Below are 18,445 nucleotides of genomic sequence, written 5' to 3' on the forward strand. Positions count from 1 at the left end.
GGAGCCCGACTATCCCCTTACTGCCTGCGCCCCCACTTCTCCCCCTCAGCATTCCTCTTGACTGAGAGGCAGAGTGGTAGAGAGGCTCTAGATTCTCGTTCTTACTTAATAGCAGAGCCTCATTTTCTTTACCTGGAAAATGGGGATTCGGGGAGTTCTGGCTACCTTGAAAAGCATGGGATCGGTCTCAGGACCCGGCCCCTACAGCCCGCCGTAGGCACATGCCCCCACACCGCCAAGCACCAGCTGTCTCTGACCTCTGAAGAAGCACTTCCCATCTCAAACCCTTGGCATGTGCTATCCCTTCTACCAGGAGCGCTCTTCTTTCAAAATCCAGATTCAAGACTCTGGTTGGAGAAGCTTTCCCCCCAAGCTTTCTACCCCAGGGTCAGAACCAATTGCTACCTCCCCAGGAGAAGCTTTCCCCCCAAGCTTTCTACCCCAAGGGCAGAATCAGTTGCTACCTCCCCTGAGTGCTCATAGGTCAAACTCGTCGTTCTGAGCATCATGTGGTTGTGCTTTCTCCCTCATGAAGATCTGCCCAGTTACAATGGAAGTCACACAGATCTGCAAATGTGTGCGTTTTAATTTTAAGAGAATATCTAATATTTTGCAGGGTCCTGCAGGGGACCAGTCTCAAGAGAGGGAGAAGAGGATAGGCCTGTCCTGCCTCCATTGCCAGCCCTCAGTGGCAGCTGAGGCCTTGGGGGGTAAGCGTCTCCTGGAGGAAGTAGGAAGCCTCTCTGGAGGTGAGCCAGGCAATCGAAGGCAAGCACTGGGAAGGCTCAGGTTCTGCCCTGGGAGATCCTGGGAAATTGGAGGTTGGCACCTGCCCCCAGGGCTTGGCCTCTGTCCCTGGTGCCCAAGCGTGCCTGCCCAAGTCTGCTGCATGCGAGCTCAGGATCCTTTCCCTGTGAGCCAGGACATGTCGCCGGTCCTGCAGGAATGAGGGGAGGAGGAGTCAGGGTAGAAGACAGCAGGTTACCCACTTGGCACCATGAACAGGTGATCCCTGAGGACAGCAGGGGACCTGCTTTGGGCCAGGCCCCAGTGCCCAGGAGGAATGGGTACTTAGGCAGAGAGGGGAAGTCCATGGGGTACAGGCTCTGGGCTGAGGTGGGAAAGGCTCAGAATGGTCAACAGGAGGGACAGAGGACCACGTACTTGCTGTGCAGCACAAACAGCCTTTTCGAAGGCAAGGGAGAGAGAGAGAGAGAGAGAGAAGGCCAGGGAGAGGGAGAGAGTATGTCATTCATCATGTTCCCTCTTGGTTCTCTATTGTTTCCAGCCCGAGGCCTACTCCTGTCCCGTGGCCTCCAGGCTTTCCCCAGTCCCTGGGCAGGGGGAGGGGGGCCTCTCTGTAGGCACTTTGAGCCTACAGGGTGACTCCCATTGCCACCCTCCTGGGGTGAGGGTAATGGCTGACATCCAGTGTCTCCCAGACACCAAACAACCACCCAACATCACTAGCTGCCTGTCTCCCACCCCTCCCTCCAGCTTCTGCCAGTCTCAATACAACCAAATCCAGTTGGGTGTCCCAGGCCAGATGACTGCCCAAAGAGTGGATTTGACCAAGGGCTTTGACCCCCCCTCCATAGTACTGGCTCTGCCCTGGGACACGGCCTCTTTCCCTCCTTCTATCACCCCAAGAGCACAAATAACCAGCCCATTCGTAAACTACCACCCTTGTCCCATGCCACCCCATAGACCTGATGCCCCGTAGACTGATGTGGACCAAGAACAGGGGAAGGGGTCTGTAGGGCTACAGGAGTGGATGGCTACCAAGGGCCAGTCCCTTGGGGAACCTCTCCCTCCCCCCACCAAACCTCTGAAGCCCACACTCACTCCACCTCCCGCTTTCGGATGGCGCGGCCGGAGGCTAGCACCTCAGCTACCTTGGACACGATGGGATCGTAATTCATGCTGGCCACAGCAATCACCTCATCGCCTCTGCAGGGACAGAGTAACTGAGCCTGAGGACTGCCCAGAAATAACCTTCCTTCTTGGAGACCTTGAGGCACTCCTCTTCAGCTGGGGCCCAGGGAGGGATCTTATGCAGGGTAACAGGACTGTCCTGAGCACCCAGCCCTCCTTGCTTTGCTTGGCCCAACGTGAGCTTGGGGATCCTGTCAAAGGCCCATGGAGGCTCTAGCCTTCCTCCTCAGTGGAGTTCAGGGCTGAGCACTTGTCCTGGGATCACCACTCTCTACTTGTGTGACTCTCCTCAGTATAAAAGTGGGAGTCCACAACCCCTACTCAAAGAGCTGTTCTGAAAATAAAATGTCCTGCCTCAAGACGTGGCTGCTGGACTTAATACTACCCAGCCTCCTCACTTGGCCTTGGAGGGTCTCCTGCCTGGCTGCCTCCTCTGTGCACCTTTCAGGTAGGTCCCTCCACTGGAGCAGAGCTCCTCTGGGATGGGCTCCCCCTTCCCGACCTTCCCGACCGCTGCTTCAGGCCGCCTTCCACCCCGTTGCTCTCACTTGGTGTAAAAAGCCACGAACTTAAGCTCTTCCAGATCCCCCTGGATGATGACGTCGTCGAAGCCTTCTCCGTACCCTGTGGGCCGAACAGGAGGGGATGGGACTCCCCCAGGTCAGCGCCCAGTACCTTCCTAAATCCTCCCTGGAGCCCCCCACCGTGCCCAGCTCCTTTGTCCTTGTAGGTGGTCCTCAGTGCCGCCCCCAACCAGTTTTCGCTCTTCTTACGCCCCTAGGATGCTCACAGCTCCGTCCTAACCCCCAGGCTCCGCCCCCGCACACACCTTAGCCACACCCTAAATGCCCTTGGCCCCGCCCCTGCCCGGCGCCCCTCCGTTACCTGCGTAGCGCAGGCTCTTGCCAAACATGGCTGTCCACAGGTAGGGTACGGTGCTGATCTCCGCCTCCTGCGCCAGCATGTTCTGCGCGGCCACCCGCCCTGTAGGACCCAGGGTCGTGAGAGCCCCGACCCTAGCCCTCACCACCCCTACATTGCCTGCCTGAGCTCTCCGAGGATCTCTGACATGTGGGGCTACTCCCCTTCTCTTCCTCCTCACCTCCCCAGAGGTCAAGTAATGCATCATTGCTCAGCCCACTGCCCACCCCCAGTTGCAGCTGATCGGTGCAGAGGGGACACCTGGCTCAAAGCCAGTCACTCAGATCGCTTCTCTAGAGAATTTGAACCAAGTGCTCCAGACCTGGAAGGTCTGCTTCCTGGGGTTGGGGGATTGCCCACCATTTCTGGTGTGCACACAATGAAACAGACACACCTGGTATGAAGAGGATATCTATGGATGGCCACAGGGCTTGCTGTGTCAACTGGCTGCTCAGACAGGTCACCCCTGAGCCTTGAAAGGGTAACCCAGAGACCGGGACCCAAGGCCAACAACTGGGGTGTGGGCCTGGGGGAGGCTGAGCCCCTGGGACAGCCTCCCACCCCCCATCCTGCCATGGGGCTGGTCATACCCTGGGCGTGAGCCATCTGCCAGTGTGGGATATTCACTTTCCGGTTGTTCCTCCAGGCCAGGGGGAAAGTGACAGCATCGCCAGCAGCAAACACGCCTGGGACGTTGGTCTGCATCATCTGTGGGGAGTGGGCCGGGGGTCTATGGGTGGGACAGGGGCCTTGGCCTGATCCTGCCACCACCCACAGTGAGCACCCTGCCCACCCCACCAGGCCCCACCTTGTTGACAGGGATGAAGCCTCGGGAATCCAGATTGACGCTGCTCTGCCTCAGGAAGCCTGTGGCGGGCACCGCGCCTGACAGGACAGGGCCACCAGTGTCCATTCCCCAGTCCCTCCCTTCTCCCGCCTCATTTGTCCGCCATGACCCATACCCTCCCTCAACAAAATCCAGCCCCAGACCAAAAGTCCAAGGAGTAGCCCACCTAGTGGCTTTCATGCGTCTTGTCCCCTCTGGATGGACTCCTCCACCACCACCACCAGACTGCCCTGGCTCTCACTTCCTCTGAGAGACTCCAGGAAGCTCCCCCACCCCACCTCCCCAGCTCCTACCCTGCCATCTCCCAGCTCTGTCCCTCCCCAGGCTGGCACCTGGAGGGCAGCAGGGCCCAGGTAGAGGGTTATTTGGGTCCTGCAGGCCATGTGGGGCAGGCCATGGAGGAATCTGTGGGCAGTGGTCACTGGGTGCGTCCTCCACACCAAGCCCTGGCTACGAGTGATGTCCACACCCCCCACCACAGCCCTGCGAAGTGGCCCTTTTGTGGATATGGAGACTGAGGCTCAGGGAGGGGAAGGGAAGGGCCCAGGGTCACTCTGGAGCACGTGCAGGTGCTTGCTGGCGCCTGCCCGCCTGCCCACTCACCGATGCCCACAACACAGACGTCAGCCCGCACAACCTTGCTGCTCTTCAGCACGACCTCCTTCAGCTGTGGGGAGGAGGCGGGTGAGCAGGGCGGCCCAGCTCCTGGGAAAGGGTGAGTGGGGGAGAGAGGAGCAGGAAGAAGGGCCCACCTTTCCCTCCTGGGCCCGCAGCTCTGACACCTCTGTCTGCATGTAGAACTTGACCCGGTTGTTCTCAAACATCTGTCAGGGCAAGCGGGCAAGGCCATGAATGAGAACATGGCAGGGCTGGCCATGTGCCTGGGGTTCCAAGGGGGTTGGGTGCTGGGGCCGGGGTGCGCTCACCTTCATGAGGGCGCGACCAACACGTTCCCCCAAAAATCTCCTGAAGGGGGTCTCCTCCAGCTCCACCACAGACACCGAGTGGGCTTTTTCGGTCAGATAGGCGGCCACTTCCATCCCTGGGGCCAGGGTGGTGGATGGCAGGCTGGTACCCTGTGCCTCCCAGGGCCAGTACCACCCTGGGACCAGCTGTCACAGACCATCGCCCCCACCAGTCCTAGCTGCTCACCCAGGAAGCCAGCTCCCACGACCACCGCGTTGCGGCCCCGGGCCAGCCTCACCACACGATTGGCATCTTCAGGCGTCCGGATGGTGAACACATTCTCTACCTCTTTGCCTTTGCAGCTCAGCGTCTTAGGGCTGAGTCGTGGCCAGCATCAGTGAGGGGCTCCCGGCACCCCAAGCCCTCCCATCCTGGCTGGTGCCCTGCCAAGCATCCGGGGTGGGGGACAAGGGGAGACACCTTCCCACCTGCTCCCTGGTGCAAGCAGCAGCTTGCTGTACTCCAGCTTGAAGCCATCCTTGAACACAACCTTCTTGTTTCTCACATCCACTGTGACCACCTGCAACCCACGTCAGGCAGAAGGTGGGCCTGGGTGTGGACTTGAACCAGGCTGCCCCTCCCAGCCCCTGCCAGACCCTCTCAACTGGAAGGTTCCACCGGGGCCATTCCTGACACCTGGGTCGTCCTTCCTCCTGGCTTTTCCTCTTTACATTTTCCTCTTTACCTTCCCCTCAAAGCCATTCTTACGCTCTCCCATCCCAACCCTGAGCAGATCTCTGCATGTGCCCCTAAGCCTGCCGGGAAGGAGATTCAGGGCTGTTTTCCAGGCCTGGAGTGTGCCAGGGTGCCTGGACAGCAGGGCCAAGAGGGCAGGACACTCCCCCCACAAGCTTCCAGGGGCCCTCATGGCCTCACGTCATTGGTGGTTCCCACTAAGCCTTCCCTAGCCTTGGCCCCATACCTGGGCCTCAGTGAGCACCTCGATACCATAGGCTCGGAAAAACTCCTTGGGCCTCAGGGCCAGCTGCTCCGGCTGGGCATCCAGGGACTGCAGGAGATAACTATCTTGAGATAAAGCCAGGTGGCCATTGTTCCATTTTACAACAGAAGACCCAAAGCCTGGGGAGGGTGGGACTGGACCCCATTCACAAAGGGGCTGTGGATAGAATTCAACAAACCCACATCTTTTTGGAGGTACCACAGATAGGACTGTTGTGAGCAGAGAAACGCCAGACGCCCAATGGGTACTGAGAGGACCTGACTGTGCCCAGGGGGCTGGGGGGCTGGGCCCTTCGTGGGCCTCATTTGCCCCTCTTCCCACCTTGCTGAGCTTAGGTCGGTCATAGGGGAGGTGCCGGTCCAGGGTGCACAAGACGATCCTGTCCGAGAACCCCTCTTGCCGCAGGGTCTCTGCACACACTAAGCCAGCTGCACCTGAGGGGAGGGTGCTGTGGGTCAGGGACCCCCCCTTCCCCCCCACCCCCCACCCCTCATAACCCCACCACCAACCTGCGCCTACAATGAGCACGTTGGTGCTGCTGCTGTGGCCAGCACTCGTAGAGATACACTTGGCCATCACCTTAGTTCTTCGCTGGAGCTGCAAGGCCTAGGGATAGCCGGAGAGCAGAAGGCAGCTGGGAGCTGGAGTTGTGGACATCCTCCCTGTGCCATCATCCCAGCAGGCCAGGTCCTATGGCTGCAGTCCAGCCTCATCCCCACCAGGTAGCCTTTTACTCTGTTTCCCAGCCACAGGGCCTTTTCACATGCTGATGCCTGGGTCAAGATGCTATCCTCACTTCTCCCTTTTGCCTGAGCCCCAAGCCACATCCTCACCTGCTTGCTGGCTCGGACGTACACCTTCTCCTTCTCAATCTTCACCTGCAAGGGCTGTGTTGCTCAGGACCAGGTTTTGGGGTGCTCCAACCCCTGCCCTGCACTCCCAGGCTCCCACCCCTCCGCCCAACTAGCCCCACCTGGAATTTGTGCAGACTGTCTAGGCCAGGGAAGTCCTCCAGGTCACCAGTGCTGATGTTGAAGCAGGCACCATGCCAAGGGCAGCGCACCCGGCCGCGGGACAGCACGCCTGGGGGAGGGCGGTGCCAGGTTGGGGCCACCAGCAACAGTCCCTCTCCCCTGTGTCCCAGCAACCGCTGGCTCTTCCCCGCAGCCCAGGCGACCCCACTGATAGATGAGACCCTGAGGGTCCAAGGAGGACCTGAGCACCCTTCAGGGAGGTCCCGCTCCACCACCTGTTTGGACAGCTCACCTTTCACCAGGGGTGCACCATAATGTGGACACTTGTGGCCCAGAGCGTGGAACTCCCCGTTGTCCTTCACCAGCAGCACCTTCCCCCAGCCCAGCTCCACTTCCCGCATCCTGGGGAGGGGCCGCGCTCAGACTGCAGGCTACCCACCAGGCCCCACTTAGGGTGGGCACCTCTTCCCAGAGTCCAACTTTCTGGGGAGCAGGCCCAGACCAGGAGAGGCCATGATGGTGGGAGCTGGTGCGGGCGCCTGTGAAGGCCCCTTCCAGGCCTCCCAGCCCACCCCTTCCATGGCCTGCATCTTGCCTTCCCATCTTGGGCCCCTGGGAGCCCCCGCCCCCCAGGCCCAGCACCCACTGGCCATTCTCGAGGTCTTTGACATGGCAGACAGCGGCCTCCACACAGTCCTGAGGGCCGGGATAGGGGTGAGGGGCGGTCAGGCGCTCCTCAGCGTGGAAGTGGCGGGCTGTGCCATTGCCCTGGTAGGCCCGGGGGCTGCCCTTCCCGCTGGCTGACAGCTCCTCCTTGCCTCGCTCCTTCTCCGGCAGCACCACCTCGATCTTGAGCTCCACTGTGGGTGGGCAGGGCAGCACAATGAGCCCCCAGCCTGGCCCACTCCCTTCCCCACCCCACCAGCTCCAGGACTGGCTCCTTTGAGTGAGTTCCCTCCCATGCCTCCACCTTTCCAGAAAGCTCCCTGCACCAGCTTCAGAGAGCTTTAAAACAGGTGAGAAGGAGAACAGAGACAGAAGGAGGGTAAGCTGGGTTGTCTTGAGTTCATCTCTGCATGTTTTCTTTTTCAGTAGCAAATGAGGTGGGGGGGCACAAGGGGGCTCCTTTGACCCTGACATTGCCTTTTGTCCAAGAATCTATGTGGGAGGAAAGAACCCTGATGCCCTGAGCCCTGCTCAGACTCCAAATGCGTGGTCCCTGATGGCGGAGGACATCCCTAAAGGGTCAGGTCACGTGTACAGTCAGACCCAATGAGAGCAGGATGTCCAAATCTGGGTGCGGCTCATTTCCTGGCCAGTGAATCTGGGTGATGGCAAACAGAAGGTCTGTTGGTCTGTTTGCAACTTTCCCATAGGTTTGAGGGTTTTTTTTTAATTAAAAAAAAAATGTACACAATTTATTTTCAACTTCTTAAAATAGTTATGCTCACCAATGTAGGAACCCATCATTTGCCAAGCCCTGGGTTTTCCATGTTTTCATGTGCAGGGGTCTGGGGCCTTGGGTGTGAACCCCACCCAAAAAGGGTAGGTGCAGAGGGTGCGCAGGGCCCACCTCTCGAAGCTTCCACGCAGAAGACCCTTCCCCAGAGTGCCTATGGGACCCGTTCTAGCAGGCAGTTAGCTGGTTTTCATCTTTATATTTCTCTGCATTTTCTAAATTCCCTACAATGTGCCTGGGGTGTTTTTCTAATTAGAAGGGAACAATAAACAGAATTTTTAGCAGCGATAATCCGGCCTCCTGGGCCGAGTGATGGAAGCTAAGCCCCTGGCCCAGCATGGGATCATGCTGAAGGGACCAGCATGGGACCATGAGGAAGCAGGAGGGGCTTCTACCAACTCCCAAGGCACCAGAGCCTCCAGGCCTCTCCCCATTTTACCTCTCGTGCCCTCCATCCCAGACCTGGCACTCCAGAAACAGAGAACACGGAGTCACGCCTCTGGGCCTTCTGCCTATGCAATTCCCTTGGCCTGGGTTGTCATCCTTCCCGGCCCTGGCTCACCCCTACCCATCCACCTGGACAGTTCATTTGCTGCGTCCTCCGGCTGCCCATTCCTCATCTCACGCTGTGCTAATCTCCCACCCTGGCCTGGCCCAGAGCCGGGGATGGCAGGCCCACACCCCTTATCCTTAAGTCCCAGCTCTTAGCCTGGCCCAGGCACAGCAGGGGGTAGGGGTGAAGGTCTGCTCCATGATTCCAACTGGGCAGGAAGGGCCCTAGAGCCCACCACCATACCATGCTGAAGCTGTTGGGTCAGGTGGTAGGGGAGGGGGAGATTGAGGGTGGGGTGGGTGCTTTGCCTCCACTTTCCATACTTTATGTAATGGTGTTAGAATGTTTTGAAAAGAATTAAAAAGGAAAATACTCCCAACTCAGCTGACACCAGTTATGTGAACTGTAGAGAGGAAGCTCACAGAACAGCCTGGCAGGGGCCCAGATAACAGCCAAGCCAGATTGTTTGTATCCTCCACGTCCTTCCAGAAGGCTCCAAGGGGCTTGCCAATGCAGTCTAACGGGAATCCATTAAGTCAGAGGCAGTAGTGGAATGGTGGATGAAGAGGGGGGTCTCTGCCCACCCACAGAGCCAGATCAACCCTAGCCTCATGATTCCCAGGAGCCCATGTGACCATGCACCCTTGCCTTACCCCTGTGGACCTCAGATGCCTTCATTATAAAACAGAGAGAACAGTGCCTACCTCCTTGGTGGTAGGGAATGCTGAAGGATTTAATATATGTAACTCAGACCAGAAACTCAACAGATGAAGTTGGGGAATAGCATTGTATTGTTAGTTCTGAGCCTCCTGGCAGCCACAGCACAAAGGGAAAGCCTTTAAGTGGCACTTGTGGCCTCAGAAGAGGCAAGCGACTAGATGCCAAGAGAGCTGTGCTTCTTCCTAGTTCTGAGCTTGGCAAGGGTCTGGCCCGGAACACTTCTTATCACGGACCCAGAGCCAATGGAACATGGGGAGTATAGAGCGAGCTCAGGAAATGTGTGCTGATGTGGTCCAACCCAGAGTCAAGCAAGATGGTAGGTAGAGTTTGCACAAAGACCTTTGGTTTGCTCTGGTCTCCCTGTAGACCCTCTTGACCCCAGCTGAACTTTTATGGCCCAAATGCTCCCATTCACACATGCTGACATTCTCTGAAACTCAGCCTTGACCTGCCCAGTGTAGGTGCCTAGGGGTCTAAGCTCCAACCTAATAGCTATAGCCCCACAGGGGAGTCCTATAAGCAGGGAGCCTACCTCCAAAAAGAGGAGTAATAATGTTCTACACATACCCCTTCCTGTGTGCCAGGCCCTGTGCTAAGCAAGACAGTGTGCATGGGGCGGGGCAGGGGAGGGGGCAAAATTGTTAGCTCCACTTAGACATGAGAACGCAGAGGCTCAGAGAGGTGAAGTCACCTGCCCAAGGCTACACAGCCAGAAAGCGGCAGGGCTGGATTTGGGCTCAAGAACATGTTCTCACCACTGCCTCTGGGGCAGTGAGAGCTGTCAGCTCCTGACCTGGGAGCTGGGGGCCAGGGGTCTCAGGCAGGCCAGCCTGCTGAAGTCCATTAAAGGAAGCTGCAGGTGGCATCCTCTGCTCTTGGCCTCCTGCCAGACCAGCTAGCATTTTCCTGCCCACTTCTGATGGGGGGGAAGGCTGAGGTCAAGACAATGGCCATCATTCACCCAAGTCATACATGGAGCCAGGAAGGGTGTCAGGATTGGGCCCAGAACTGGGTACCCACAGGATGGGCATGGGGGGAGGGACAAGTGGTCCCTGAGACAGGTATGGCGGGGGGGAGGGGTGGTGGGGGGACGTCCCTTCTGCCTGGCAGGGCATTAAAGGTCTCCTCTTGCCCCCAAGTTCTCCCTCAGACCCAGGAAAAGGAGAAAAGTCTCATGTGTTCCAAGGTAATGGAGCCGATGGGTATCAGGTATAAGGGGAGCTGGCCGGGGCAGGGTGGCCTGGGTGGCAGGTGGGCGGGGCACTGACTGGGCATGAGAGAGGCCTCTCTGGGCCTCCATGTCTTCATCTGTGACAGGCCTCCATTCTTTTGCCTTCCTGAATGTTGTGAAGAAAGAGAGGGAAAATAGGGGCTGGAGAGAGAACCCAAGAGGCAGAAGTCTCCATGGAGAGCACATCCAGGCCTCCCTTAGCACCGGGGAAGCCCCCACCTCAGGCTGGAGCCCCTCTGGCCAAGCAGGGTAGGATTTCCTGCACAAATGGGGCAACTCAGTTCAAGGTCACACAGGGCATCAGAAGAGGGCTGTGATCTGTCCACCCCACCCTCATGGCAACTTTGATGGGTCAGGCTTATTTTGTAGAGAGGGAATTGAGGCTCAGAGAGGTAACTTGCATGCCCTGGGTCACACAGCAGCTACGGGGGTCCTTGGAGTCCCTCTTCCCCAGCCCTAAAGGGAAGGCCCCCCTGCCCTATCCTGGAGCAGGAGGAACCCTAAATTCTACTTTCTGAGAGAGGTTCAGCTGCTATTTCCCCCAGAAGCACCCAAAGCCCCAGATAAAGAAGGGGACCCATTGGAGGGGGCCCAAGAGAAGGCTCCTGGCCCCCTGCCCCCTCCTGCCTACAGGGAATTAACATTCTGAGCAGCCTGCCCGCCCAGCCTGACCTACTTCGGAGGCAGAGGGGGGAGGGGGAGGAGGAAGGTGGCTGGAGGAGGGAAGGAGGGAGGGAGAGGGGAGAGGAGAGGGATGGGGGAGGATGAGGCAAGAAGAGAGAGGTACCTGGCTTGGGTTTGGAGAAGCACCCACCCATGGCGAATGGCCCACAGCTGATGGGGGGGGCAGGAACACAGATGGTAGGCTGTGGGAGGCCTAGGGTGCCCCCGGAGGTGGGGCTGGACTCCCCATGGCCCTTAGAGATGCTGGAGCTGCCATCCGGGCTGGAGCTGCCTCCAGGACCTGCAGGGGAGACAAGGGGCATCTGTAGGGACCAGGGCTTTGATGGGGGTTGTGGAGAGAGATGCAGAGAGATAGAGATAGATGGGGGCAGCGGGGGTGGGGGGCACTTCCGGAAGACGCGCACATTTGAGTTGGGATCCACTGCCTATGCCTATAGGGGACCCTGGAAGTCACCTCCCCTTTGAGGCCCTCCAGCCTCCCTACTCTCACTCTCCCTTCCCATTTTTGCCTGTGGGCTGTGCTTACTGCCTAGGGGGCCCTCTGCACTGACCTCAGCCTTTTTAGTCCAGCCCCACAGCTGCCTTGTCTGGTAAAACCTGATTTCTGTAGCCCACTGGAAAGCCAGCAGCCTGGGAACCCCCACCATGCCTGGGGTCCAAACCCAGGTCCTCTCAGGCAGATCAAAGCCCTCCTGATTCTGTAGTTTCTCCTTCCTACAACGGGGATGACATTTAGTTCTCCTGGGCCCTGGCCCCCACTCTGGCTGGCAGGTCCTGGATACCCACCTCCTCCAGGCAACCCCTGGTTCTTCCTCCCGGCCCAGCAGTGGATGGAGGCTTTCCAGCCCTGGAAGGCAGGGCAAAGGGGGCAGGGGTCCAAGAGGTGGCCCAGCCTCCAGCCTCTACCCCTCCTCCCAGGGTGAGTGAGGCCAGGAGACACTGGAGGGTGTGGGTGGGTGGGGGTTGGGCTGGGCCAGTCCGCTGGTCCCCAGGGAAACCCAGCTCCATGGTGAACAGAAGTAGGCGGCTAGCCCAGGCCTGATGAGGTTGGGGGAAAGGGAGCCCAGGCACACAGCCCATGCCCAGCAGCCATGAGCTCCCACCCTGTACACAGGCCCCCCACTTTGCAAATGCTCTCCAGGCCTGTGGTGCTGAGATGACATCCAACAGCAGTTGGAGAAACTGAGAGGCCAAGGGCTTGCCAAGGTCAAGCAGCAGGAAGGGGCATCCAGGTGACCTCCCACCTCCCCCCTGCCTTGGTTAGTTTCAAGATGAGCAGGGACCCAGGAAGCCCCCATATCTCCCTGCAAGCCACAGGACTGGCGAGAGGTCACCAGATCAGAGTCCTCAAGGCCACAGGGTCAGCCTCCTGGAAGATTCGGCTTACAGACCGGACTTTGGAAGCCCTGGGACAAAGGTGTAGCAGCCCTGTTTACAAATGATCTCCCCCCAGTCCATTCCACTGTCATCCCCTCTATTTCCCCTGGAAGTTCTTCCTGAAGTCTAACTTGAGGTGGGGCTGAGGCCTACCCGGTCTTGCCCAGATCCTAGCAAAGGCTTTGAGTGGGTGCCTGAGAGCAAGGCGGCCAAGGAGGAAAAGTTGGGAAGGGCCATCTACGTTCTGGCATCTGATCTTACCAGCCCTAGAGGCGCGCACTTACAGTTCGAGAGGTAGTGGCAGCCAAAGGTCACTGGCCACATGGGGCATACTGGTACTTGGTCCCCCACTCATCACCAAGGCAGATCAGTTAAGACTGAGCTACCACCTGCCCTGCCTGGCCCCTCCCTGGGCACAAGGGGGCCCTCCCCAGTTCCTGGCTTCTCCTTGGGCTCAGCCGGGCCACCTCCTTTCTGCCTGGTCTCAGGTTTCACCTGCTGGGCCACAGATGTCTGAGAAGGTGGGACCTCCACTTGCTGTCCAGTCCCTGTCTGGGCGGTTTCTCCCTCCCTGGGGTGCCTGGGGGTCCTAGACCCTCCAGGGCCTTGGGCCTGGAAAGAGATTTGCTGGGGATGGAACCTTCTCCGGGCCTCCTGTGTGCAGGCAGGCTGGGAGCCCTGCTACCTCAAAGGCAAAGGTTCTTGCTTGTGGAGCAGCAGGAGGCATCCCCAAGATTTTGTGGAGTGCTGCCCCTTTCCCACAAATTAACCCAGTGCTGAAAAGTTCTAACTTTCCCACCAGGCGCATGTGTCCTCACTCACCAGGACACGGTCCCCCTAGGCCAGTGCAGGCTGGGCAGAAAAGGGAGCGGGGGTGGGGGGGTTGGGGGGTGGGGGTGGGGGAGGTGCTGTTCACTTGGGACCCTCAGTGGCTTTCAGCCTTCATCAGGATAGCAATCAAGTTAGAGGGGTGCCGGCCCTCACCTGCTCCCCGGGCGCAAGCCTCCCGCGAACTCTCCCCTGCCTTTGCACGTGCAGTCCCCTCTACCTGGGAAGACCTTTAAAGCCGCCTTCCCGCTGTCCAGACGTACTCACCACACCGGGGGGCGGGGGGGGCGGCCGGAAGGGGGACAGGCACACAGTGGGACGCCGGGGGTAGCGGGGAAGGGCCCCGGGCCGGGGAGGGGAGAAGGAATAGAGGCGCTTCGGCCCCAGCTTCTCTCTCTCCCTCTCCCGCTGTCTGCCCCAGCCCCCAACGCGCCGGCCCAGGGTCCGAGACCTGCGAGCGCGCCCGCTGGCCCCGGGGGCGGAGGCAGCGGGGCCGGGACCCGGCAGCAGAGCCTGCGTGGCGGGGTCGGGGTCCGGGGTCCGGGGTCCTGGGGTCTGGGGTCCCTAGGGCGGAAGCTCACCTGGGCTCGGCGTGGGCCTCCGCTGTGGAACCGCTCGGGGCCGCGGCCGCGGGGGGGGGGGCGGGTGGAGCGGGCGGGGGCGGGGCCGGCGCTGCGGCGACACTGCGGCCGGGGAGCCCGCGGCGCCCAGCACCGCCCCGCCGGGTCCCTGCTGGTAGAAGGGGGTCGGTCCCGGGTCAGGGACCGGGCCGGTGGCCTCGGAATCCACATGCGGTTCGTGGGGTGTGGGGAGGTATTGGGTGGTCCTTCTGGCCGTGGACGGCGCCAGCGGCGTCTGGGTTCCCGGGGATTCTCTGGACCCTAGAGGGGTGGCCAAGTTGGTCTGCGCACCGGGTCTGATTCTTGTTTCTGTTTTTTCTTTCCTAAGTCTTCGACTCCTGGGCGGCGGAGTGACTTTTGGGGTGGGAATTGAATCACCCGGAATAACCTCCCCAAGAAGAAAAATCCCAATCACTCGAGACTGCCTCATAGATAGCTTGACCGCCTTTGGGGGCTCAGTCTCCTCTGTCTCCTAGCTCCCTCCCCTCTCCCCACACTTCATAAGATGTATCTTAAATTATATTTTATGATATTTTCTTTTTCCCACCTATCATTATATCAGGAGAACTTCCTGGGTCCCTCTAAATCATGACGCACCCTGGTGTTGTGTCCCCTCCTCCAGGAAGCCCTCCCTGACCAGCCTTCCTTGACTCAGAGGTGATCGGGCACAGAAATTCTAGATCCTAGTTACCTCTAGTATCACTGTCTTGATTATCTTAATCTTTGCGCTGTGTTCAGGTAGAGCTTATACCTGTGGCAAACTGGGACTCAGTGACTATGTAGGGAATGAATGAAAGACACTTTTCAGGGAAGCTGTGTCACATCTGTAACTAAACAAACACATCAGGGCCCACCAGCTCTGTCCTATTAGTCCCCTTTGGCGGCTCCTGTTGGCTTCTGTTTTTGGCCACTTCTCCCCTTTCTGGGCCTTGCTCTCCTGTAAGGATGACAAAAAAGACAGCAGTGACAGTCCCCTGCACCAGGCAGATCCAGCCTTCAGAGAAAGTCCTTATGACCCACCCCGCCCAGAGGGACAAGCACAACTCCCCCACATCTTACAGGTATACGACTTCAGAAGGCAGATTCTCACCCAGGGGCAGGACCAGGGTCTGCATGGGTCACTCCTCTGCAGGTGGGTGTGGGGCCCAGACTTTGAAGGGGACAAGTGGTTCTGCTCAGACCATCCCTCTGTGGCCATGTGTGTGGTTTCCACAGTGTGACTGTGGTCACTGCCACAGGAGAGGCCCCATCAGTGGACAGATGGTGTATGGGGCCTGGTGCCCTTGGCCTCCAAAACCAGGCCCCATTCCACACACTTGCTGACCTTGCAGCTCCAGCCCCCTTAGCCAGCCATGGCTCTGGCTTCACACACATTTATTTCTTTTTTTCACAACTGCTTGAGAAGGAAGTTTCTCTGTGCATCATCTCCATTTGACAGTTGGGAAAACTGAGGTTTCGAGATGTTAGGAACGCCCCCAAGGCTACCAGCTGGTGAGTGGCAAAACAGAGACTTGAATCCTGGCAGGCTGGCTAGGCTATGCTGGGCTTACCAGTGGAAGGGTAGCAGTGGGAGGGGAGAGGCCTGCCAGGTCTGGCCAAGGCCCCATAGTCTCCAGAGCAGAGTTCGAGTCCTGCTCAGGGACCCATCTGCATCAGTGAACCCCTGTGCCCAGGTTCCCCAGAAAACGTGGGGGTGACTACAGTGCCATCCTGAGGAGGTTGCCAGGTCACCATGCAGAACCATAGGAAACAGAGGACGCTCAGGATATGGGGTAGGGGGCTGCTAAGTGTGGGGTGCCAGAGATGAGACTGGGGAACAGGTCAATGTGGGGGCTGTGCAAAAGCCAACAAGCTGGGGATATGCCCTGACATGGGGCAAGTGCTGCCCTGACATGGGGCAAGCCCACTATGGCACACTTGGCATGAGAGATTGGGCTCGAGACTCTAGCTGCCCTGTAGTGGGGCAGAAACTGCAAGATCATTAGGGAGCAAATGCTAATACCTAAGGTAGGTGAGGAGTGCTGCCTTGGGGACGCCTGGGTGGCTCAGCTGGTTAAGTGGCTGCCTTCAGCTCAGGTCATGATCCCAGGGTCCTGGGATTGAGTCCTGCATGGGACTCCTTGTTCAGCAGGGAGCCTGCTTCTCCCTCTGCCTGCTGTTCCCCCTGCTTGTGCTCACCCTCTCTCTCAAATAAATAATTTTTCTTGAAAGTTAGAAGAAGATTTTAAAAATTAAAGGAAAAAAAAGGAGTGCTGCCTCATAGAGGCCCTCAAATTTGGGGGTGGTACATATGAACAAGAGGACTTAGGGAGATTCAGGAGGCCTCTGAGCCTTGGACAGTCTGAGGTCCTGATCTTGCCCCAAGGATGATTCTGACAAGGCAAAAACATCTGATCTGGAGAATACCCACAGGGCTGATAGTGAAGAGGGAAATCGAGCCCTAGGTTGAGATGTAGTGAGGTGACCTGGGGTGTCTGAGAGACCCCTAGACCCAACAGACACCCTAAAGGCAAGGAAGGGGGTTGCCAAGGTTTGAGGAGGTGGTGTGTGTATGTGTGTGTAAGAGAGAGGGAGAGATCCCTGCCCAAGCTTGTCTCTGTTCTCCTTTCCTCTACCCGCTTCTGTCAGTTTCCCCTGTTACCCATTCCCCCTCAGCCTAGGGCCTGGATTCCAGGGTGCCTGCGATGATGAAAGTGACACAGGCTCAACGCTTAACATTGGGATTGACACTGGCGCCCCCTGGAGGCCAGTCTGAGGGCCAGCTGGGCCTCTGGGAGCTTTGGGATTCTGAGGGCAGCTGCTGAAACAGTAGAGCCCTCTTCCCTGCCAGATTTAAATAGATTTTCAGATCCTGAGACCTGAGTTTAACTGATTCCCAGGAAATACGGTGGGGGGGGCGCGGATACAGCACAGCCAACACCAAAGCTGAGGACAGCTGTGCCCACAGCTGCACAGTGATTCAATCACACGGAAGCAGAAGTTGGAGGATCCTTAGGTTTGGGAACCTGGGCCAAACCTCGCACCCTAGCCTCATTCCTGACTTGCTCTGGCTACTGCAGCCCAGCCTCCCCCAGCCCAATTTGGTCTACACAAACCGTGTCTGAACCCTATGTTCCCAGCACCTTCTGGGTTCTCTGTCTCTACAGTCAGCTCCAGTTGCCTACTGACTTCTTCAGCCCCTATCTTGCTACACTGACCTGTTCCCAGATTGTGGGGTAACCAGTCCTAATTCCAGTCTTCATGGAGGGAGGGAAGTTCAGAAGGGCTTTCCTAGGAGGTGGCAAGGACTGAGGACAGACAGGTCCTTAGGAGTTCACCAGAGAGAAGAAGGGCATCCAGGCAGAAGGAATGTCCAAGCAAAGGCAAGGAGGTGAGATGGCAAATTCCACGGAATTCAGAATGGGCCAGTCCAGTCTGATGTGAGTGCTGAGTTCTGGGGAGGGGCATAGCACAGAGGTATGTTACAGGCCCAAAGAGGAGTTGGGTGAGAGATTTTCATCACAGGGTCTTTTGTCACCATACCAGCAACTAGGACTGTTATTGGACTGGAATGAGGCAGATGGACCAGGAAGTCAGGAGACACCTGGGGTAAAGACTGGGCCAGAGTCAGCAGAGGGCTGGAAGGTGGGCCCTTAGACCAGAGGGTTTTCTCTCATCAGAAGATTGGCAACAACCTCCACACCCTCAAGACAAATGTGCTAATTTAAGCTCCCTCAGCCACATGAAGGAACATTGTTCAGTCACAAAGGGTGTCTTCAGAGCATTTGTACAAATGTTATAAATATTTTCTTATCTGTTGCTGGCAAAAGTGTAAATTAAGGTACTCCCTACAGAGGGCAGTTTGGCAACACTTTTCAAAATTGCAAATGCCCAGAGCCTTTGATCTGACGATTCCACTTGGAGCAGCTCATTTTAATGCATCTGACCACCTTGGAAAGGACCTACATGTCCATCACTAGTGGACTGTTGAATGAGTGGGTGGTTCAGCCATATCATTGAGTACTATAGATTGGTGAAAAAGAATAAAACCTCCACACACACATTCACGAAAATCTTGAAAACAGATTGGGGAAATAAAGCGAGGTGCACAACATAAGTAATCCATGCTACCTTGGTAGAGAAAACATTTAGAAAGGATATGTACAGGGCGCCTGGGTGGCTCAGTGGGTTGAGTCGCTGCCTTCGGCTCAGGTCGTGATCTCAGGGTCCTGGGATCGAGTCCCGCATCCGGCTCCCTGCTCAGCAGGGAGCCTGCTTCCTCCTCTCTCTCTCTGCCTGCCTCTCTGCCTATTTGTGATCTCTCTCTGTCAAATAAATAAATAAAATCTTTTAAAAAAAAAAAGAAAGGATATGTACAGGGGTACTTCAG

The 18,445-nt window shown here is 57.8% G+C and overlaps 1 protein-coding gene across 6 annotated transcripts; it reads right to left on the minus strand.

The window, feature by feature from the left end:
• Positions 1-574: 574 nt before the first annotated feature.
• Positions 575-14,072, minus strand: AIFM3 (apoptosis inducing factor mitochondria associated 3). 6 transcript variants are annotated; one of them, XM_044243768.1, is made up of 21 exons: positions 14,038-14,072; positions 11,355-11,531; positions 7,251-7,464; positions 6,897-7,006; positions 6,604-6,713; positions 6,464-6,508; positions 6,140-6,236; positions 5,952-6,064; positions 5,592-5,678; positions 5,098-5,189; positions 4,856-4,986; positions 4,630-4,745; positions 4,456-4,527; positions 4,307-4,370; positions 3,665-3,741; positions 3,447-3,564; positions 2,821-2,919; positions 2,484-2,559; positions 1,851-1,950; positions 1,165-1,185; positions 575-937 (listed from the first exon to the last, which is right to left on the minus strand). In XM_044243768.1, the coding sequence occupies exons 2-21, from the start codon at positions 11,383-11,385 to the stop codon at positions 686-688; spliced, it is 2,025 nt and encodes a 674-aa protein (XP_044099703.1). In that variant the 5' UTR covers positions 11,386-11,531; positions 14,038-14,072; the 3' UTR covers positions 575-685. The 6 variants fall into 6 exon arrangements, with proteins under 6 accessions (XP_044099703.1, XP_044099699.1, XP_044099705.1 ...); XM_044243764.1 differs by lacking the exon at positions 14,038-14,072 and adding an exon at positions 12,913-12,979; XM_044243770.1 differs by lacking the exon at positions 14,038-14,072 and adding an exon at positions 12,038-12,062.
• Between the last annotated feature and the right edge of the window lie 4,373 nt (positions 14,073-18,445).

Source organism: Neovison vison, chromosome 3 (genome assembly GCF_020171115.1).
Source record: "Neovison vison isolate M4711 chromosome 3, ASM_NN_V1, whole genome shotgun sequence".
Classification (NCBI taxonomy): Eukaryota; Metazoa; Chordata; class Mammalia; order Carnivora; family Mustelidae; genus Neogale; species Neogale vison.